Source organism: Ammospiza nelsoni, chromosome 17, assembly GCF_027579445.1.
Source record: "Ammospiza nelsoni isolate bAmmNel1 chromosome 17, bAmmNel1.pri, whole genome shotgun sequence".
In the NCBI taxonomy this organism is placed as follows: domain Eukaryota; kingdom Metazoa; phylum Chordata; class Aves; order Passeriformes; family Passerellidae; genus Ammospiza; species Ammospiza nelsoni.
In genome coordinates this window covers 4,606,709-4,630,549 of record NC_080649.1, presented here as the reverse complement: position 1 = coordinate 4,630,549, position 23,841 = coordinate 4,606,709, and the positions used below count along the sequence as shown (strand labels likewise).

The 23,841-nt window shown below is 42.3% G+C and overlaps 1 protein-coding gene across 6 annotated transcripts in view; it reads right to left on the bottom strand.

Annotated features, from left to right (window-relative positions):
• MAD1L1 (mitotic arrest deficient 1 like 1) overlaps positions 1 to 23,841 on the bottom strand; it is a 347,684-nt gene that overhangs the window by 222,745 nt on the left and 101,098 nt on the right. For 5 of the 6 annotated variants that reach the window (XM_059484718.1, XM_059484720.1, XM_059484719.1 and 2 more), the window contains one exon: positions 23,498 to 23,642. The exons of the other annotated variant lie outside the window; for it this stretch is intronic. In XM_059484718.1, coding sequence (XP_059340701.1) covers positions 23,498 to 23,642 — 145 coding nt within the window. The remainder of the gene's footprint in view (positions 1 to 23,497; positions 23,643 to 23,841) is intronic. 6 annotated transcript variants of the gene reach the window in all.

Below are 23,841 nucleotides of genomic sequence, written 5' to 3'. Positions count from 1 at the left end.
CATCTCCATCCCTCTGGAGATGAAGATTACCAGCTCTACCTGTAACCACTGATGCTCCATTCTATCCCTCACGTCAGCAAATGAACTCAGAAGAAAAGCCTCTCATTTTCTTCTCAAGTCAGCTTTCTGCTGATGGAACTTCAGAAATATTTTCAAACCAGTTCTGAGCAAGGGACCAGAGTATTTAGATTGGGAAGGGGAAAGTCTCAAGTTTTATGTCACAAACCCCACAGTGAGTTCCAGCAGCACAAAGCCAAAAACCTCCCTGTATCTCCATTTCACACACAGGTGAGGAGAGAAGCCAGCCCTGATGTCAGAGCCACAAAAAGCCCCATCCTTCAGCAAAACCAGCGCTGCATTCACAGGATAACTCACTGAGCTGCTGAATTTCTATGCAGCAACAGAACCATGTAAGGATCAAATAAAATTAATTCTGTCTAATAACAAATTAATTGTCCATGCCAACCTCTAATGTCTCCATCATCAAATGAATTTCCATGTTATTTACCCACCACAACTTCCCATGGGGAAGGAGAAAGACAGCTGCTTAGATTAAAGAGTGAAACAGAGGAGCCTCCCAGACAAAGATTCTTTTCATTTTCTAAACGATTGCTCTACTCCACAACGTCTTCGGAGAAATAATGTTATTTTCTTTATTCTTTTCACAAAACCAAGATGCAAACTGCCTGATTTGATGCTGCTATTTCCTTGTCTCAGAACTGCATGCACCAGCTTCTGGTGGCAAGGAGAGAGAGGCTCATGCAGAAATAATGTTCCCATTACAGGAAAAATAAATTGTCGATAGACCTAAGGAAGTTATTTTGCTCATTTTATATTTTTTGAGGAATGGATCACTGTAGTCCTCACTTTATTTATCGACAACAGGGACATCTTTAAAAGGCAACAAACAAAACCCACTTTATGGGTAAAACTAGGCTATAAATTCCTCCAAAAGACAGGAAAAGTGACATATGCTGTTAGATCCCCACTGCTCTTATTTTACAATCTTAATGCCTCTAAAACATCAAAAATGGTCCAGTTTGACCACACCACAGAGTACCCCTCAAAATCATCTAATGAGCAGGTTTTTCTTGGAAATAAAAGCAAGCTTTTCCTAACAGCAATATCAATGTTCTATCCATGTAAGCAATCTACTGTGATGCCTGAGGACTGCCCAAGCTTAGGAAACCAGCTCTTAACAAAAAGCTGATCCATTTAATCCTGGAGAAGTCCTGGGAAGAGAAAGGCAAAAGAAGAGAAAACAGATTTGGAGTAACTTGGGTCTTTGACCTGATCAGTCCAACAATTCACTATTTTTGATCAGATAAGCAATGGCAAAAGACACAACAGACCTTTTAGACAGGAGCCAGAGTGCTTTGTCACCCAACACACAATTCTTATCTGGACCAGGGTTTAAAAGGTTATTACTCACAGGGCTGGCATGGGATAACCACCTAGTAGCATTTTTGTTATTGTATATTTATATTTGTATTGGGAAATCTTTGCTAGAAGCCAACAGCAGGACTGTGGTCAAACTTACAAGAGTTCTCAATATCACAGAGTGGTCCTACCAAAATTCTGCCCTGACTGTCCCTGCAGCCACAGAGGAAAGCAAAAATCCATGCACAGCAAAACTACAGGCCACAACCTGCAACAAATCTTTCAAAAGTGAACACGATCTATCAAACTGACGTAATTTATCCTGGCTGCAATGGCTTTTCTACACAGAGAAGACTAGGAGCAACAGAGTCACTCTTCCAAATCAGAAACAAAACAACTTTTAGTTAAGAAATGAAGCAGATGGCCTGTGCAGATTAAAGAGAAGGTACGGAGCAATGCACGAGCAAACCGCTGTGCCCAAATCCCACAGTAATTACCGTGGTGGCGGCGGCTCACTAATGATGCTGTGCCTCTGAGCTGGGACAAATTAGCACAAAGACACACATGCTGGTGACTTGCAGCCCAGGGGAAGGTGAATATTGTGGAGACTCAGGCATTTAAGGCAATCACGACAGATGAAACGCTGCGAGGTAGAGGCAGGCGACATGCGGTCCCAGGAGGAAAGGGAAATGGGAATGAATGTGTTCCTCATCTGTCCTAGAAAACAAAATGAAAATGAAAACTCATGTTCTACACACATCCATTGTACAGACTCTCTCTCATCCCTCTGTTTCTCAGTGTCTTTACTGGTATTCCATGTCCCTCAAACTCCTGTAGAGGCTGGAGAGCAGAAGCGCTGTCAATGGCATCAATCTCAGCCAGGATAAACCAGCACCACCCGGCCCAGGGGTTGTGCTGGTTCAAATGTGAACCTCCACAAAGCAAAACTGTTTGAAACCACATCCCCTGCATTGACTTTTCACTCCCAAACACGGTGAGCTGCCAGAGCAGTACATCTGGCATGGATGCCTAATGAACACTGCAGTTTTCCCCACTGAGAGGAATGGCAGCTAACATCCCATCCCAATAAGTTCAGGTTGTTTAGCCTGTGGTAGCAGCTCATTTTCTTGGACCTCTGGGAATAGAGGTGCAGTTTCCAGTGTGGCTTTTTGGATATTATTGATGCTGACTTTTCTGGGCTTCAAGATCTGTCAGGCAGTAAGAGTCTGCCTGGTCTGGGCCAGTGGAGAGCAATTCAATATTATTTTGTACTTCAGATGATGTTAAGCTAATGAAGGTCCTATTCTTTTTTATAACTCCCCATGCAAATGTTAATTTTTAATAAACTTTGCCCAAGTAGGATTTAAAGCTTATCTCACAAGACATATTTAGAGCAGTGCCATGGTGAAGTAATTCTGGGAAAAAAATATGTACAGCTGAAAATAGGATATTTCTGCATGCTTGCTTCAAAGGCTACCAAGAGGTTTTTTGCAGAGACTTGTCATCAGACTAGTCATTGTGCAGGACTGGAATTATTAATTAACAGCCCAAACCTGTGCCTCTCACGTGCTGCAGAGAAACATCATCATCATCATCACCATGAGCTCTGCGCTGCACATCAGGGACAAAGATACCCCCAGGACATCCCAATGGAATCCCACTGGAGATGGCTTTTAAAATGTACTGCTGCTGAGGGACAACAAACAGCTCGTTACATATCCCTGCTCAAGACCCTACAATCAATTCAAAATAATTAAACCTAATGATGTGAATGGCAGAAGGACTTGTACACACCCTTTTCAAAACCTGTTGAGCATTCTCTCTTCAAATCTGTAACCCCCACAGCCTTGTTTCTGTCTATGACAAGTTAATTATGGGAGAGAGTTTCAAAACATGTTAAGAGCTATCACATATCTGGGGGTCATTTGCACTGAAGACAGGAAAATGCATTAATGGAAATGGTGCTGTGAGCATCTGAGCTTTCCCTGCAGCTCACAGATTCAAGGACACAACTTATGGCCTCTCTTTTCCATCATCAGAGACATTCAAAAAGCTAAAGTTCAAAAAACACAGTGTTAACAAACCAGACCTCTTTAGTTCTTTCATTTGCTAATTTTTGTTTATATGTATATAAGACAGTAAGCATTGTGCATCACTTCTTCCCCCACAATACCACTTTTGTCAGCACCTGCATTCAACCAGTCCATCCAAGAGGAAAGGAAAATAATGCTGGAGAGCTCTCTCAACCATCAGAATTTACCTTGTATTTCACAGCTTTCTTCATTGAGAAATGAAACCTTTGACTTTGGGAAATGAATCCTTTCCTATGCATAGGTCATCAACAGATGGCAGCAGAAAGAAAAGATGCTGCTTCTGAAATATTCATGTTGTTTGCTGCTCTAAGTTGCTATTTTATTTTGTATCTTGAGGGATGACACCCGAAAATTAAAGCCAAAATCTAATTTTGGTTTTAGGATCCTTGCCGTGCTCTATTTAAGCTCCAGAAATCAAAATAACATAAAATTTTGATTAAACAAAAAAGCCATTGCACTGACATCAAATTCTTACCTCATTATTTGAAACTCTTTTCATCTATATCTTTAAAATTACCTTCTGCTCCCAATACCCACATCCATCACCAGGAATCACAAAGTCTGAAGGTGAGGATGCAGAATGAAGGGCTGTGACCCACAAATCAGACACACACAGGGGCACTGGAACTTCAGCTCCCAAAAAAGATTCATGTTCTCTTCCCAGCAGCAAGGAATGGTTGCACTGAGCTAAATATCTTAGAAATCCATATATTTACAGGTCCTAGAAAAGGGATGTGGCATAAAGTAGCAAAATCCACAAGTAATGCCTGAAAAATACTTTTTTTTCCCCCTCAATTCTTTTCTAGTAAAATGCAAAAATGTGGATAAAAATGTTCAGCCTTAACTGTCACCACTAAAAATATTCATATTCTCAGCACATGGAACTTATTAAACAAATGCCCTTTATGGCTGAAGTGCTCCTGCATGATGTGGCTCCACCATAGTCTCAAAGCAGGCCAATTTCTGATTTCTGATTGAATAAAGACCAATTCTTAGATAGCAAAAGAAGCGTGGATCTCTTTCTAAAACAATGTCTAAAACAGAAATAAAAATTTCCTTTGAGCATGTGGCAAGATAAAATTGAAGATTCCACTTGATATACAAAATAGAAACCTCCCTCACATTAAGTACAACATAAATGAATGGCAAAAAAAGTGCACACACATATCACTGATAGGAAAAGCTTAAGAGCATCTCTGTCATTTTCTTAAATATTTTCATATTTGCCAAAACCAATATTGAACATCTAAAAATCAGGAGGCTTACTATTTGTGTAACAGAGATGAGCATCACAAATTAAAATAATTTGTGTTTTAAGCATTTCCATTTGTCAGAGCTCCTGCAGACAATGCTGTGTTGGTCCAGCCCAGTAAGGGACAATGCGTGCCCCAACTTCAGTAAATTCTGGGTGCTCACTGTCTTTCCTGAGCACCCATCCCAAATTCTCCCAAGCACACAGCAACAGGATTCAGCCAGCACTGGTTTCCTCTGGTACGGGGAGTAAAGATTATTCTCTTGAAATAATAATATTTTATAATAATAATAATAATAAGACCTGCACAGGCCAAGGGTAACAAGGCTTGGCAGCATCTCCCAAGACACAGCTTTTCCCTGGTGTAGCTCAGCTGGCATTCACAGAACCACAACAGGGAGAAATCCAGCCTGAGGTTATTGCACAGCAGCATTTCATCCTGGTCAGCCCACCAGCCAGGCTGAAGAGAGGATTTGGGATATCAAATACAAGAGGAAACCTCAAAACACCCAAATCCCAGAGCATCTCTGGCCTGACACCCCTTTCACAGCATCTTTTAAGGGAGCTGTGCTACCAAGGCAGGAACAAGCAGTCATGGCTTTTCAGTGTGGGTGACCTTCTCCCCTCACCTGCCCCCAAATCAGTCTCCAAAAAAGGTTTTGTTTTTTTTTTCCCCTTCCCTCCTCTTTTAACTCTTTCACAAAATGTCACATTGATTTTTCAAGGCCAGAGAACAGCCACCTGACATCTGAGAGTAAGACCATCGTGTTTTCCTCTAGGAAAACCACAAAAGGATAAAATGAAGAGAGAAAGGCTGAGAGCTGTTTCACAAAGGTCACACAGAACACAGGGGCTGCAGCCCATGGTAAGGGCACTTTGGGTTTACTAAGCCACTCACTTTGCATGTCACCTGCACACTGGGGAACAAAAAACTACAGAAAACAAATCTGTCTTTAACTGCCCTTGGTCCTTAAAAGCTTAATTACCTCCAGAATGGTCAAACTATCTGCACTACCCTCAGCAGCAGACAAAACTCTTTACTTGTGCTCAACAATACAGATGGTTTTGATAATTTTATTTAAAAATGCAGAAAATGAGGTTTCTCATTTTCCTAAAGCATTAAACTCCCTCTTGAAGTGTAACCAGAGATCAATTTTATTTCATCTGTTATGTAGCAGTTTTAATAAAGTGTAAAAATCAAAGATATTGAAAAATTACAGGAGAAAATAATCCTCTGAAATAATGTGAAAATAGAACGGGCAAATAATAATGCAACTGGAGCAGAAAACTATTACATCCACTCTCAGTTTGCTTCCATGCTGAGCATCTCCTTTGCTTAATCTTTCTAAAAGGAGACAGCAGCAAATGCCAGTCCCCACCAAAGCTCCCAGGTTTGTACTCCTGGTAAAACTACTCACTACTTCTGCAGGAAAGAACTTTCCTCTTTAGAACAAGATAGGGAAAAAAGAAAAAGTTAAATCTGCCTGTTTATAAAACTCCTTATGGAAAGATACTATAGTGAATGAAGTATTAAATTATGCAGTGTGAGATGTAATGGAGTGAATTATATTCAGCAAGATCACACATTACTGAAAATATGCAAAAAGCTCTGCTGCTGGCTTTCAGTTGTCAAGCTACACACATGTACATACATATTATATATATATTTTGCTCATCTCATTATTTTCTACTGTCTCCATGTGTGATAACATGCCCAGTGCTGACACTTGTCCTGTTCTCCCTGGAAGACCCTACATTAGCATGTAAATAGCTGGCAGACACGAGGAAATGAGAGCAAGGAATAGCTCTTTAATTAACTTTAATCCTCCGAAAATCCATACAGCAATCTGTTCTGACAGTTTCCTACACAAGATCTTCTTAGGAGGTCCCTAAGTGCTGCCTGAGGATCACTGCCAGCCTGGAACGAGGAGGAAGAACGAGCAGACCAGCTTTGGAGTCAATATTTAGGCATTTTTCCGCTGTTAAAGGATGACTGGTGACTGCCATCTGGCATTATCAGAGCTGTCATTAGCCTGGCTCTGGATGGCATGCAGGGATGCCACGAGCAAGGCTCAGCACAGATCCAGGAGCACACACATGGAGCAGCCTCCTGCAGCTCCCCAGCCCTGCCCTCTGGAACACCTTTCTCAGCCCACAGCTCACACAAAATCCTCAAGGTTGAAGGGCAAAGAGGTTTCCTTGTTAGAAAACTTGATGATCAGCTCCATAGCAGCACCCAGATCTTCAATCTTGAGTGGCAAAAAAGGCTGGCAGACTGTAAAGGAGTGAGCTGAAATTGCTCCTCAATGGCTTACAGCTTCCAAATGTGACAAGGGTTATTCATAATCCTCTATTTACAAGGAAATTTCAAACAAATTTTGGTGTGTGGAGGGAAAAAGAAAAATCTAAGGATAAATGGGAGGAGATGCAGTGGCACAGCTTTTGGCAGCACAAGATTGTCAAAGCACTCCTAGCTGCAGGTTAGATCCAATTCTGGAAGTGGTCTAATGGTCCCATTCCTATAAATTCATATTCTCCTGCCAGCAGAACCATGCTAAGTATAAAGACTGCATGCCATCACAATTCCCCTCTCAGTATTATTAATGCTGGAATATCATCAGCAGACATCTCACTTAATTCCTCACATCAGATTCCAGGGCTAAAACATACAGAAAAGATCCAGCATGGCAACTTCAAAAACTTTGACTGCTAATGCTCAGAAGAATGCGTCCTTTTATGAATATGTGAGCATGATTTTCAATAAAATGACCTTTAACATGACAGATTTCAGCTGAAGAAAGAAGGAAATCTCTACTGACACATAAATTACTTAAGATGAAGGTGCTCCTTCTAAGATTTACCTTCCACAGACTAGTCCTTATACACACTGATCACTAATCCTCTTTAAACTATGCCCTACTTCCTGCAGCTCTGAAAAGTTATGTTCTAATCTGATCTAAATTTTCCAGACTAGAGAAACACCATAAAAAGTGCCCTTAACAGCTCTGAAGACCAAATAAAAGGTGAAATTGGAATAAGTTCATAAAAACATCATAATCACACCCAGGACTAGTTAGAAGATTGCTCTTTGGCCTTCTGGCAAGAGTACCTGGCACAGACAATGCCTGAACTGTGGCTTCTCACCTGATCTGGCAGCCAATTCCTCCCTGTAAATAAATACGCAACCACCAACCAGGTTGTTTCATAAAATGAAATGATAAAATTAAATAACTCAAATAAAATGTAATTATAAATTTTAAAGGGACAAGAAAAGTGGGAAAAATCCACAAAGTAATACCCTAAATGAAACACAACAGGTCTGAAATCTCCATCTGATCCTAGAGAACAGGACCACCCAGCTCCATACACTGCCCACAGCTGCAAATTTCTGATTCATCTTGCAGACAGGCAGGAGTGACAGCAGCTGTGATCCACTCACACTTTGCTGGGAATACAGAAAGTGATTTGTTTACTCACAGCAGCACTGTTAAGTCCCATGGGATATTCAGACACTTGTACAGGGAGAAGAGAATGAGCAGCTCAGAAATTGCTTCTTGCAATACGTGAACTTGCAAGAGTAGCTCATATCTTTAACAAAATTTGAAATAAAATTGATTTTTTTAACATTACCAGTTTCATCAAGATGCAAGCAAATACAAATATCAAAACACTGAAAGTCACAATGTTTGCATGAAGCAAGAAAAGGTCATGCAAATGTAAAATATAATGGAGAATATCAAGTAAATAAAAGCAACAGCAATAATATTAATTTGTATTTTAAAGGCAGACAAATTCCAACACCATGAAAACATAAAGCCCCAAACAAAGCTGAAATGGACAGCTCCATGTAGAGGACGATCCTTTGAGTCTATCAGAGGCACAAGTGGCTGTAGCTGCACATTGACCCAACAAAGATCCAGGCTCCAAAAAGAATCATCACAGCTCCTCTGCTCTATTTTATCCAGAGAACTGTGATAAAGGCAGCTAAATGCTTCAAGAAATTAAACTGCACTAAGAAGATATAATAATAATAATCTCAAAGCTGGATATTCACCCAGGACCAAAAAATAACAAAGGTGTTAACAGACAAAAGGAATAAAATGATTTATCATTAAAAACGGCTATCCTATTGGAGATATCAGACTGCAGACATCCTCCTCTGTTTTGAAAGCAGAGATAAGGTTGTTCTGGGAAATTAGAGTCATTGGCAAGGAAGTTTCACCTGAACATTAGGAAAATTAGTTAAGAAGATTCAGAATTCAAAGCATCTCTTTGAGTTGAGTGTAACAAGATAAAATAGAGATAGATAAGCAGGAGCTTTTGTGAAAGTAATTTAAACTGAACCAGTTAAGAATTCTTTGAGAGAACTCACAGGAGAGCCAACCAGGGCTTGAAAGTCTGTTTAAATAACCAAGCATCCCTGGGTTTAAATCATGATGTGAGAGGCAAATAGCAGCTGGTGATGGAGGAGCACACCAGCCCTCCCTGCCATGGAAAGCAATTAGCAGGAGGCTGCACTCAGGATTGGAGCCAGAAGTTTCCTTCAGGATCATTATTAGCATAGTGGAACAAGGGCAAGCAGCAAGATGTGAGCTGACAACAATGAAATATTAATGTCAGCAGAGTCTAGAGACAAGGGTGAGGCATTCCAGAGCACCTAAAAATATCAATAATGACAGATGAGCAAGGGCTGATAAACAGACTGAGCAAAGCCACACACGAATGTAAGTGTGTGAAGAGGGGAGGGAAAAACTTCAGATTTCACACAGAGTGCACACAAGCAGCTTTTACACCACAACCTCCTAGGGATTTGATTTTGACAACCTTGAAAGCTATGACATCCCTAGGGACATGCCAGCCAGAGCCCACAGAGAGGAGGGAAGGGACTTCAGCCATAACCACCACAAACAAAACCACTCCAGCAACACAGCTCCAAGAAAAATCAGATCCTTGTACTAGCACAGGTTCACCACAACAGTACCAGGTGCTTCCAGGATGTGACAAGACTCAGAAGATGTAGAAAATGAGTGAAATGCTGATACTAACACAGCAGAGCAGGCAGTGTCAGGGAATACACACACACGTGCTGCAGCAAAGGATGTGCCACTGAAGGAAGGTCATTGTCACATGGGTAAGGCACAGAAAACTGCAGTCTGCACTGGGAGACTTCATAATAAACCAAACATTCTCAGAAGGAGGTACACTCAAGATTTCACAGCTCTTCCACAGCATTCCTGTTTGACTTGGGCTCAGGTCTTCAGTTATTTCACCCAAGCATCTCTGTTCCCTATGCTCCTTTATAACTGAGAGAACAGTGCTTCCCCTGTTACCTCACAGGAATGATAGAAGGAGAAAAGCCTCTAGACACTGAATACTGCTAAAATGTGAGTGACAGTGTCATTCAGGTTCCCAAAATAGACAGCATTTAACCTTCATTAGCTGCTAAGAGCTCTCCTAAGTCTACCAAGCATTGATACTCAGATATTTATAACACATTTAACTCCAGACTAAGTCCCAGCACAAAAAAGAGAAAGGACAGGCAATGTATCAAGAAGGTTCCCCCCTCCCCTCAGAGTTTCTTATCACTATTTCTTGGGGGAAAAATTGCCAGGAAAAAGAACTCATTGGTCTGGATGAATAAACCTTGTAAGTCCCAAAGCTGTCCCTGGGGAGAGCAGCAATCATGCTTGTTACATCTGAACAATGCAGCAAAATGAGAAGATACCATTTTTCTTAGGTTTTATTTGCATGAAGGATATGAACTCTGTAATTTGCATTTAATGTTATTAGCCACCCTTTTAGCATATTGAAAGTTAATTACAAATCAAAACTTTTGCTGCAGATCGTTAGGCAGCCATTCATCCACAGGGAGGCAGAGCCACGATCCCAGAGCAGCTGAGGAGGAACAGCTTGCAGGTTCTGTCAGCTGAAGAACATCCAAAACACAGGGAATTCTGCACCAAGCCAAAGCATGACCCCCTGCCCACCAGCCTGGCTTGGCAGGAACTTCTTTATTTGGTTTTATTACTAATTCAACCCGGTATGCCTACTTGGCACTTCCTTCAGTGGAGCAGTTTGGCACGGAAACCAAGCCTGAGAAAGTGTTGGCTGATGAGGGGCAACAATTCCACATCCCTGCTCCCTCTTCTTAAAGGAAAACTAAGGAAAAAAAAACTACCTCTGCAAAGGGAGAAGCAGTGAGAACATAAATACCCACAAAAGAGCACCCCAAACTCAGCCTAGGTAGGTGAAGTTTAGCAAGAAATCACAGTGTCACAGCATTTTGCTGAGAGACAGATTTAGATGAGTCAGCTTGAGCTGCTTACTTGGAAGGACCAAAAATTTTAGGAGGAACCAAAAATGTTAGGGAGTGAACCCCAACAGAGGGCACAGCTCAAAGCAGAAAATGCACCAACAGCTGCAGCAGAAAGAGCTTCAGAGCCTCAGAACTCAAATCCATGCGCAGGCAGAAAGGAAAGTGAAGCAGGGAAGGTGAGCACATTTAATTATTTCTGCATTTCTGGTTTCCTTGTGTTATCTGAAGGAAAACATCAGATCCAGAACACGTGTTTCACACCCTTCAGCTTGCACATGCCCCCCAGAGAGTTAAACTACAAACCTGGCTATTATTTACAGCTCCTCAGCATCCCATTTAGGATGTTTTCAAGGAATTCAGCAGGGCTTTTTTCTTCTCTTTTATGCAAGTAAAAATCCAATATTGGAACACAAGGGCTACAAACATAGCCTCAGGTTAACACCACACATGACAAATTCATGTGCATAGATATTACATAAGAAACACGTTGCCTCACACAGAAGGAGGTTAAATAGCTTTCTGGGGCTTTTTTAATAACTTCTTTGGTGGAAAAGATTTAATTTAAAGCTTTTAAAGTGTGATGACCATGGCTCCATTAAGAACCACTCACAGAGCTACCCGTGACCTGCACCTCTGCCACAATTCCAGCACGGAGAGAAAGCAGAGGGATGAGCAGAATGGGACACTCAGCATGCCCTGCTGCACCCCACATGTTCAGAGATGAAATGGCCACTGAGCTGAGTGGTATTTTCCTGCACAGGATTGTTCAGAGGCACAGGAAAGCAGAGAAGGAGAAGAAAGCAGAGCTGTGCCTGGCTGGGACACTGAGGCACAGCAGGAACGTGCAGCCCCTGCTGCTCCTCAGTGTTCAGGGAGAACAAGGGATGGCTCTGAGAAAACAAACAGCTCTGTGGTTTTAAACTGGGAGGGAAAACAGAAAATAAACAGATTATTTGCTTGGCATTTTGCTAGAAGCAAAGAGAGGAGCTGAGATTTACTTAAAGGACTGGCAGAGTGCAGAGTGAACCAGAGATGGGAAAGAAAAGGATTCCAGGGTGATGTCTCCAAACAATGAGGTGGCAAAGGGCACCCCCAGTGCAGCCCTTGGTGGGGGCTTTGCTCCATGCAGGCTGAGCCCCTTTAGCCTCATGTGCAGAAGGAACAAGAGGTAAAAAGGATAATGGACAGGGATACTTAGTGAAAACAGGGAGTGGGAGAGATGTCACTGGAGCAAGCACTGCCTCTTGTTCATGTTTACTTCATGCAAAAAGTCAAGAATTCTCTTGTAGGGTGATTTTCACTTTTAAAAAACAACCCTGAATGGTTCACAAGCACTTTTTTCCCCAGCACCAAACCTTATATACACTATCATAATAAACATCTCCACGTTGGAGAGGGATAAAAGGCATTTTGTTTTGATTTCATTATATCTCCTGAAATTGCTTTTCTCTTTCTGCATTTTTTTTCTTGTCGTTCAGTTGTGGTGGCCCTCGCTGAGGGATAATGCAATAACACTTCTGACAAGGTCAGCTTTCCAATAACTTTGCAAATGGCATTTCCCAATGACAAAACAAGCACAGCTTCTCCTCTCCTTGTAATTAATATAATAGAAATGTCAACCTGAAAAGTTGGTCTCCAAAGGTAGTATGTTATCAACAGAAAATTAATTTATTAAAGTCAGAAAGTGTTTCTTTATCTGCAAAACTGAAAATACTATTTACAGAGCAGAATTCCTGTTACAAAGCACAAAACATAGAACTTCAGCAGCTTATATATGTGCCTGAAAAAGCAGCAACTGAGAGAGGAGTTAAAATGCTTAAATTTCTAATTCAGACACTAGATAACTTTGGGGGCTGCATACTCCTTTTGCAAATGCCCTGCAGAAAGTGTGTGCACATCCTGAATGAAACATTACTCCACACCCATGTTTATCTTTAATTTAATCACAAGTTCAGTGCACAGAATGAGTCTTCCCAGCTCCTCTCCCATCCACACAAGCAATAAAAAGCTGTTGGTCCTGGACCTGCCTGTAACCCATCTCCCACATAAAGCAGGAAAAATGAGTGTGGGAGCAGGGACTCTTCCAGCTGCTTCTCCCACTGCAGAGAAGACTCAGCTACTCAAAGGGAGCAAGAGCGTCTCCTCTCCCTGAAGGGGGAATGAATTACTGGCTCTGTCCTATGGAGATGAGCTCATGGGGCTCCAGGCACACCCCACTCCAAACCCACCAACTCTACAGACCAATAAATCAAAGCCCTCCCTTGGACCTGCTGCATGTCATGGTCTGAATCCCTCCTTCAACTGCTCACAAGGACAGGGAGCCCCAGTCCTGTCATGCATTTCTGTCTATATTTGATTTTACAGCTCCTTCAGGCACTCAGGAAGGGCAGACATGAGCCCCAGCTTGGTGCAATAGCCCAGCAGAAGTGCGCTCACATCTCAGGGGGAAGAGCATCCACCTGCTGCAGAACTGCACATCCTGCAGCTCCAGCATGGGCTGGCACAGAGAACCAGCAGAATGAACATTTTGCTGTGAAACATATTTGCCATTGATGTCAAAGCCAGAGCCCCTCAGGTGCCTGCAGGTCCCAGGCATGAGATCAGCATAAACCTTCTCAAACACTTGCAGGAAAAGTTGAAAATGCTCCATTCTTTCAGCAAATTTCACTTCAACCACTCTGTCTCAATTCCTTGCACACGGACTTGTGGCACCCAAAATAATATTGACTAAAAGCCCAAGTAGGGTGGGGTTTCCATTTTCCCCAGTATTGATACAACACTGGAATAAGCCCAGGGCACTTTGTACCCACCCAACACTGCGGCAATTGCAAGAACACATCTGATGGAATCCTTGGGCTTTACTGCCCAAGGAAAGTGAGGAGATGCAGACACAGACAGACAGATTTAAACTTTACTCTGGCCACGCTTCCCTGTGCTCAAAAAGCAGCTTGAATGCCCCATGGGGTTATAGGACCTTCCTAATACTCTTGTGAGAAGAGATCTCCTCCTCCTGACAGAAAGCAAGTCCAACATTTTGATGCGTAAAAAGCACATCCTCTTTTCCTGTCTCATGCTCACACTTTACCTGTTGATTCCTTTTTAAATTCTTGACTTCAAAAAGGCATTGATGTTTCTAGGGAAATCCTGAAGCTCTGGATTCATACAGACAGAAAACGAAGCCTCAGCTCTCCTGTTGTCCCAAATTGGTTCCACCTGAACAGGCAAGTTTACAGTTAATGACTCCTCACAGGTCCTGCCCCACATAACACTAAAAAAATCCAGCAGCTGTTCTGTATAGTGAGAAACTTGTAACGTAATAATCTCATTACATCAATCAAAATTAATTAACTGAAACTACACCAATTCTTCAAATTTTCTATGGCTTCTATTAAACAGTTGTTGACTCTATCTGAAATACTACCTAAACAAATGTGCTCATAAAAGAGGGAACAGAATGTATCTCCTCAATGCAACAAATCATGGGTCAGAGACCATTTCCAAGATGCTTTGTAAAACCTCATTTGACTTCTAATATATTCATAAATTTAAGCAATGCTTGACCTGAGATGCTGTGAACAAAATACTCAGCACTGCATGATACTGTGCCAGGAGCAATCCAAAACTCCTCATTTCTCCAGGCAGTCCTTCAGTTCTCTAAAGACTTTGGGTCTTCATTTGAAAGGATGCTCTGACTGGTGTCTGAGTAGTGCAGCTGTTCTTACCAGAGGCTCCCATCACATGTTGAAATAAGCTACTGTGCAATTACTTAATTATCTCTCTCCCCTATCCTTAAAATAAAAAAATAAAAAAATCCACTGCAATTCAACTTGAAGCAAACCCAGTTAATCCAGTTTTATGGCTGAGAATTAAAACAGAGAGAAGTCAGAGATTCAAAGCTGCAGCTCCTGTGGCAGCACCACCACTCTAAGAGGCAGCGAGATTAATGCCTTCAAACCATAAGTATCTGAGGAACAAAGAATTGCAACAAAAAAAAAAAAAAAAGAACCAAAACCCCTTTTTGTGCAGCTTAGCCTTGCTGGTATTTCAGAAATCCTAAGCCCCTTCCCTGTCCCTGGATGCTGCCCAAGCCCCTGCCCAGCAGTCAGGTTTGTTCTGCCCGACTTCCCCCAGCAATCACTCCCTCATTCCACCCATCCATCTTCCCTGCCAGAGCTGCTCAACCATCCCTCATAATTCAGAGCTGAGGAGCTAAGGAATAAATGTTACAGCACACACATCAAGGGAACTATAACTTTGAATTACCTGACCTGGGTGAGTTTAAATTCTCAGCCATAACATTGGATTAACCTAATTTCTTTTTATTGAATATTTTACCTTTAGAAGTCCTACAGTCCTTTCTCTCAGAGAAATATGAGAACTGAAGGTCATATGAATTCTTTTATGGGTATATTTCTAATTTTCATAATCTAACCTCTTAGCAGTGAGCATTAATATCTAGTGGGGGCAGAACAAAGCAGAATCCAGTCAGTATTCTGGGGAAAAAAAAAGATCACATTTCTATTGTTCTTCACAAATACCTCATAAAATAACTTTTAACTTTGCTGCACACTCTGAATTGTTATAAAATTTTAAAAAACCCTCTAAACTCGCTGCTTAAATAGAAGCTATGTCAGAGATAACATCAATAAGAATACAGAGGGTGTCCTTGTGCCTCCACCTCAAAAACATCAGATATAAAGATAATAATAAACTCTGTATTTTTATCATTGCAAGGTTTACCAGATACATAATAAGGCAAGCGAAAGAATTACACAAAACCAACACCCAGAAAATTGCTAAGGTAATTTTTATCAGCTCTTTTATGCTTCTAAAAGGGAAAGGGAAGCAAGGCCCAGGGGCCAATTCATCTTGTGCCCCCAGGCTGGCCATTTGAACTCAGCCTCAGCATCTCCATGGTGAGAGCCCTGAGGTGCTAAAGCTCAGCTCTAACAAAGAACATCACCCTCCTGCCTCCAGGGGACAAATTCCTACAGGTACACAGAGTACAATGCACAAAGTCAGGGAAAAGGCAGATTTACCCACTAGCTAGGAGGATTTAGGACAGCAGATCAAGAGCAAAAGGTGTCACTGGAGAGGATGCAGTGCAAAGCAACAAGGGCAGACTCCAGTGCCCACAGCCTGGGAACAGCTCCTGCATCTCAGAGCCAGAGGCACCTCTGACAAATGCAGACTGACAAGTGAAACTAAGGGAACTCTCAGGCTTGGAAAAGTCATTTTGGAGCAGGGTAAGGAAGTGAGAACTCAACAATTCTGCTGCTTTCTTCATTGAGTCAAAAGTGAGCAGTAAACTTATTACCAAGCTAAGCAAAGTAAGGAACAATGGTAAAAAAAGAAAACCAAGCACTGCTCTGGGAGCCCACACCAGCAAAAACACACTCTTTGGACTTTCCAAAATCTGCAAATCACACTTCAGAAACAGAACATTTTCTGGTTTAATTTAAAGAGTCTTCCTCCTCCCAAATGGTCTTTGTGCACTGCTGCAGCCAGTCCCTTCTACAAGCACATTGATCCCAGCTTTCCTTATTCATTCTTTATGCAGACGTTCTGCAATTGTATCAGTAAATGATATTGGCAGACCTCGTGAAACAACCTGTTTCAAAGGAAAATGGCTTGTACTCATTCTCTTCTGGAGACAATTGCCATTTGCTTAATATAGCCATGATATTTTACTGAGGTAATTATACTCTTAGCTATCAGTAACAATTAAACCCTTAGATTGAGGTTGCTTAATAAAGGTCTCCAAATAAATAACACATTCCAAACACAGTATTTTAAAATGTCAAGCATGCAAAATAGGATCTTGTAATGAATATAAGGAAGCATCTAGTATAAATCAGCACAGAGTTAGTTTGTCACTGTACAAGTGTCTGCAAAAATTGCTGTTGGAGTATTGTGGGATTGTGCTCAGAATGCTACAGAAAGGGCAGTGCTGCAGATGAAACCATTTCAATAAATACTATGGCTGGTTCATGGCAGGGCCAGGGTGAAGCCATCAGCAGTGCTGAGCTTCTCCAGGGGCAGGGCTGAGTGACTGGGGGAACAGCTGAAGCTGATAAAATTTGGTTTTGTTCTTTTGTATTCCCTGTAGCAACTTCCTTGAGAACTGGAGTTAGGCCATTCCATTAAAAGCTAAATAAAACTCAGAAGCAGACAAATTAGAGGGTACAGACAGAGAGGGAAAAGAAAATCACTTTTAGACTCTGAGATCTAGAGATACCTGAAATCAGGTCAGGTATGGAAGGTAAGAGCATGGTTTAAAGGTCCTCACAGTGCAGACTGCAAGATGATTAAGAAAGGTAAAACAGACCAGTGATAAACATGAAAAATAATAAAAATTAATCAGGAAATGTGTTGTCAGAACACATATTTGTGGGGTTAACTGGCAGGGTATCTATTGCAGGCAAAGAGTGATACAGCAAGTTAGCTCCAACACTGCTGCATGTGGAGGCAGCTGCCTGAGCTCCAGGAGGAGGTTAAGTGGATCAGGACTAAAATATGACACAGCAAGTAACTGGAAGAAGTTATTAAAAAAAAAAAAAAAAAAAAAAAAAGAGTTATACAGGGGAACAAAAACCAAACCAAACTAACAAATAAAAAAACTGTGTTAAAGTAACTCCTCACAGAACTCCATTTCCCTGGAGCACTTTCCACCTCATAGAGAGAAGGCAGTCAGAGACCAACAAAAATAAAGTGTGATATTTCCTTAACTCCAACAAAGAATGTCTATGGAAACAGTCATCAAACCCCCAGATTCTGCTTTCTCCTCACAAAACTCAGCACCCTTTACCCAGTAATCCAGACACTCCTGTGGAAATCACATGAAGCCCAGCAACCATCCCTCATCAAACTGATCTCAGGAGCATTTTAACAGCAGCTCACAGGGCAGAGAATTATTCATAAAAGCACCTACCTCATCTCTGACCTGTTGGTCTTCATTTTTTAATAAAGTCACCCTACAAAAGCAGTCTGGGAATTTAAATTGAGGATGCTACTGGTTACTAAAGATTAAAATTCAGCAGTGACCTGTTCTGAGCCCCTGCACCCTACAGGCAGCAATTCTCTCTTTGCCTCTTTCCCACACCTGTTAATGATCTTCTGTCTCCTTCTGCTATTATCCTCCTCCATCCCCAACTACCAAACACCTTTTCTCTGAAATTGTTGAACTGATTAATATAATCAAGTTGAAATTACAGAGACCTGCGCTCAATTTAAAAGGCTGCTGGGTCTCCTTCAAACACAGAGTGTCCTGTTTCCCTCTTCTCAAGGATGGATGGTCCAAGGAAGCACTCACAAAACCTGCCTTGCTTAATGCCTGGAGAGGGAGATCTGGAATCCCCTTAAAAGGATTAAAAAGGAAGGTAAACTTCCCTGAATTTGTATAAACCTACAAAGGGGAGACACAGTGAGCAGAGGGAAAGGTTTGGCCAGGCTCAGGCTGACAGCACTTAACAACCAGGTGTGGACAGCAGCACAGCTGGGGATGCACCTGCACTGCTGAAATGCCATCCACAGAATCATGACATGGACTGAGGAAGGAAGCGATGAGAGTGATAACAGCCAGAGAAAGCACTGGATACTCTGGATACTGCTCACAGCCCCCAGGAGCAGCTCAGAGCTGCCCCAAGACCAGCTGTGCTGCCTGGATGCAGAGCACAGCTCAGGATGTGATGCCCAAAAATTCTGACACAAGGATGAGCTTTGCCAAAGTCCCTGTTTCTAGTGCTGCTGAGTGCAGCACTGACTGCTGTATTTACAATTTATCTTCCAATTTATATCCCAGCAAAAGGGTTAATTCACCTTCTTTGCTGCACACCCAGAACTTTAGGATCCTTCCCTGTGCTTTAAAATCATCTATCCACCTCCTCAGAAAAAACATCCTGCAGGACCCAATGTGACAGAGAAGCCATCAGCATTATTTTAAATCTTTACTAACTACAAAACAAAGCAGATGGCAAATCAAGTCATGAACTCTGCATCTGCCATGCTTAATGAACAGTTTAATTACCTAGTCCCATTTCTGATGCATTTTTACCATTCTCAGCTCTGGGAGTCACTAATACACTTCACACTGACTGATATCTCCAGGAACATGTGGTATCAGCAGTCAGCTGGAGTTGGTTAATCAATACTTGTTTAATCTTGAACTTTTATGGTGATGGCCTAAATTATGTCTCAATAGAAACTGATTTCCTATCATATCACATGATATGGTTGAGAGCCCAGGAAACAAAAGGGAATTTTTCAGTCTCTTCTCTGGGCAGCAGAGTACCCAACGGCAGATAAGTGCACAGACAGGAAATAAACACAGTGAAACATCAACATCCAACACAAGCAGCTTGGTTCAGTCGTTGTGCTGTGCCTTAGATGAGAGCAAGGGCTGCAATTATGGCAGTGTGCACTCATTAAGCCCATAATTTCAGGAACAAATTAGACTAATTTGGAATAAGTTACACAAAGGAACTGAAATTGGGCTTCCCATTTTGAGTTTTGAGCTTCCTGCAAAGGATCACACCCTGGCTGCAGGAAGCAGGGCATTTTGTCTCTGGTGAAACCTGCAGTGCTGCGGGCTGATCCCATGCACTCCAGAGCTCCTTGCAGAAATTCCTCCTGGGCACAGAAGGAATCACTGCTTTCAGGAGTCACTGAACTGAACTCGTGCAGGGAAGAGGCTCCAGGTTTGAACCCTGGCAGCAGCCAAGTCAGAAACTCAGTAAGGGCTGATCACAACCAGGTAAAATCACTTGGAGAGAGGAGCAGATGATGGCCAATCTTTGGCCCTCCACATCAGAGGGCTTTGGGGGCTTTTGAGGGGGCCTTTATTGCTGTTCTCCAGCAACACTTCTGCAGCACAAGGCCCAGTTGTGCCCTCTGGAAGCTGCCCTCCTGAAATAAATAACCAGAGCTGGCTTTCCATGAAATACTGACTCAATCAGCTGCTTACACTCAGATGAGGATTTTCAGAAAGGATTTTTCATTTTGGGAAGCCTCTATGTCACATAAAATTTCTTAAGGGATTCCAATTTTAGCCATTCAGTAGCAGAATTGACTGTTTTTAACAAGCCCACTTCATAAGCAAAGACCAGGAGTAGTCTTTCTTTGAGAGAAACACTCAAAAGCTTAAGGACAACACAAAAGTCAAATACAAAACTGTGTGAGTAAACATGGCATTCAAAGCAAATGCAGCAGTAAATCAAACAGACAAAAGGGCAGAGGTGGACCAGGTGTTTCCCCAGCATTTCAGGTATCTCCCAGGACTGCTGTATCACAACTACCTCAGGAGCTAAAGCAAAAATGAAAGATTTTCCCAAAACTCTAAGCTAAGGGACAGCAAAAAGCATGACAGACAGCAAACCCAGCCAGGCAGATCTCTGAGAGAGAGAGTGAATCCATCCCTTCAAACATCAATTTCTGTTTCATCACCTCAAGTGAAGGGAGTGACACTGCAGAAGAAACCTCCCAGCCATCAATGTCGAGAGCCTTAGTGGTACCCTAACCCAGCCTCATGTTTCATTGAATTCATGTAAATCTGCAAACTCCAGTCCTGCCCAGATTTACAAGGGCATGTGGGACAAAATGATCAACCAACATAGTCTGAAGAGCAGTTTGTGAGCAGGAATAATCAGGATGCAGCTCCCACACCCAGTGGTGGAATGGATGGGGCCGGAGCACTGCAGGGACACCCAGAGAGTGGAGAATGCTCTGCCAGGGAACAGAGATCTGCAGGGATGCACTGAAGTGTCCCACACTGACAACTGTGTCACTAAACCAACTGGAAAGGCCCGAGTAAGATCAAGAAAGCCCAAAAGAAGCAAATGAGGCAAGGAAGGAAGCAATGGACAGAGAGGTTAAATGCACTGGGATGGAAATACAACAGCAGCCAAGACAGACAGACTGTGGCAAATAGCAACTGTGCATGACTGAAAAGTGGGACTGGCAGTCTGTAAAAGCCACAAAATATTGCTTCAATCTCGGGGAAAAAATCAGCAGCCATAGCAGTGAGAAGGAGTCAGACTGACAAAGCAAGTACCCCGTGAAAAGAGTACATTTACCACTGAAATATTTGGTCCTGCTGTTACCAAACAAAAAAACAACTTACTTCTTTCTATTCCTATTTTAAAACATATTCTAGAACTGAGACTTCCAGGTTCCAACCTGAGCCCAAAGAAAGGAAAACTGTTACAGTATTAAACTTGCACTGTTGAACACCTCTGCTGCCTTCCAGGCCCTGTTTGCTCAGCACACAGGAACTGATTCACTGCCCTAGCAGAGGGTCAAACATGCACAAATGCAGAAGTCATACTATCAAAAGCAATAGCATTTCAATCATATATATAATACTCTCCCCCAAATTAGATTTTCACAGTCCTATTTAACAAGACAAAGATTGAATAGAGAGAACTCATCTTTTCCATTCTCAAATTACATAAAAGCACACCACAGTACTGATGCCACTAATTAGATGATTAAATACCATTCTAGGTGATATGCTTTCAATGTAAAATAATTATTTTTGACAGGAAATGTATTTGCTCAATCTCATTTTAAATCACAATATCATACTTTTTTAATTAAATGAAATTCTTTCTTCTGATTTTGCATGAGAAGAGCAACCAGCAGGAGAAACAGTGCTGAGGATAGATTGTCCAAGTACCATAATGCATGTGCTCCTTCACAAAGGACCCCAGCATTCTCTGGATGGAATATAAATTTTCAGAGAACAGCAAAGTCTTTATTCCTTCAAAACAGGTCAGTTGAGAAATGACTGAGCACACTGAAAACCTCCCCTGTCAAAACACAAGTTTATTTGCCATGGTCTGATGAAGAACACTTCCAACTTTTCCTATGCTCCTCCTCAGGGGGAGCACAGCAAACAAAGCAAAGGTTTGTCTTTCCATATAAATCAGGGTACAATCCATCACATGACAAAGTAATGTTGTGGTTTTGTCCAGTACTTAAAGAAAAGTAATGATATTTTTGTGTTCTATGACAAAAAGTGTTTCTGCTGAGCACTGGAAATAAGTTAACAAAGGGAATATTTTAGAAACCATCTGAGAAACTTCCTTCAGGGCTGAGCAGTCCAGCACAATATCAGACAGCTGAAAAGGTTATAAAAACAGGGTTTTTATAGGGCTTAGTATGCACCTGTGTCTTATCCAGCCATGGCAATCCCAAACCAGAACATCACAGAGAGCTGCCTGCTGCTGGGGCAGGAGGGAGCTGAGAGGAGAGAGGAGATGCCTTTTCTGTTTCCATGGAGAGAGTTTGGTCCATCCACCCTGCCTGCAGTGCCTGCCTCAGTGTGAGGCTGACAGAACCGCTGTCATTTTCCTCTCTGCACTTCTGTGACTCTCCATGGCATCAAACTCTGCAGTCAGAAGATCTGATGGAATATCCTCTTGTAAAGTGGCTGCTTCATGCTTCGAGAGCCCTGCTTGCTGCACCATACATCACAGCTTCCTTGGCTCACCAATGACACGGGAATTACACAAAATTGGGCGCAGCGCAATTAAAATCGATCAAAATGCTTTCGTTGACACTGGAAATCAAAGTCTAAAGCTCAGGCACCACAGCAGCTCATTCCCCTCCTGCCTCCCCACGTGGTGATGTGCCTGGCTCCCTCTCATGAGCTCTGACTACTGGAGTCTGACCTTCTGCACACACATAAGCTCGTTTACGTGAGCAGCTTTTATAGCACCAGGGAGATTGCTCAGATGGGGGAAGTTTTGCAAGGAGTATTCTTGGAAAGTGAAGTAACTCTCATTCTGGCTACAGCAAATTATTATTCCCTTTGTGGAAAGCGAGCTCTCAGAATTTAATATAAAATTTTCAATGCTCTGCAGACTTCAGAATTATTGTATAGAATTTCATCATGAGAGCACACCTGATATAGGATGATGCAGACCCCTTTGATATATTCTATAGAAGGAATCTTAAAACGTATTTTCAATTTACTGGTCTAGTGCTTGCCATTACATTTGAACAGACTTCCAGCGTAAGAGGAAGGCAAATCTCTTACTCCCTGTAAATTGTTTTTCCACAGGAACAGTTGACAAGGTACTGCCACTTCGTTCTCTTTAGGAAAGGAGGCAATGCAGCCAAAGCCATTATAAATTCCCTCCAGTGGCTCAAAACACTCCAGCAACAACATGATTCAGTTCTCTGCCCTCACATGGATGCCAAGGCTCAGACAAAATCACATTTCCTCAGCACAGCACGAGCCCAGCTGGGGGAACACGAGCACAGCTTTAGGAGGCACTGGTACTTCCATTCCAGTGAAGCCCTAAAGACAGGTTCCATGTCTCCCACAGCACTCATTGTGCAAAGACCCCAGAACAGTTTTGTAGCACCAATTATAGAGGTGAACAAAGAAGAAATAGGAAGGACTGCACCTGGCAGAAAGAAATAAGGACAGGACATGTGCTTTTCCAGGCTCACCTTGGTGAGGAGCACCACGCGTTTCTGCAGCCGCCTGACCAGCGCTTCCTGGTGCTCCCGTTTCTTCTTCTCATCCAAGAGCTGGCTCTGGACACACAGGAGCTCCTCCTGCAGCTGCTGCCTGGCCTTCTCCAGCATCCTGGCACTAGGAGAGATAGGACACACCTGTAACTCCTGAGTGCTGCCTCTCAGAGACATCAGGAAAGCCTCAGAGGAGAAGCGTGACCATGGCTGTGTCACTCTGATCCTACAGCTGCACTGCTGGAAACTGGGCTGCTGCATTCTCATTATCAGCTGTTGTCAGAAAAAGATATGAGAGAGGAACCACCCCAGGGACAGCCTTC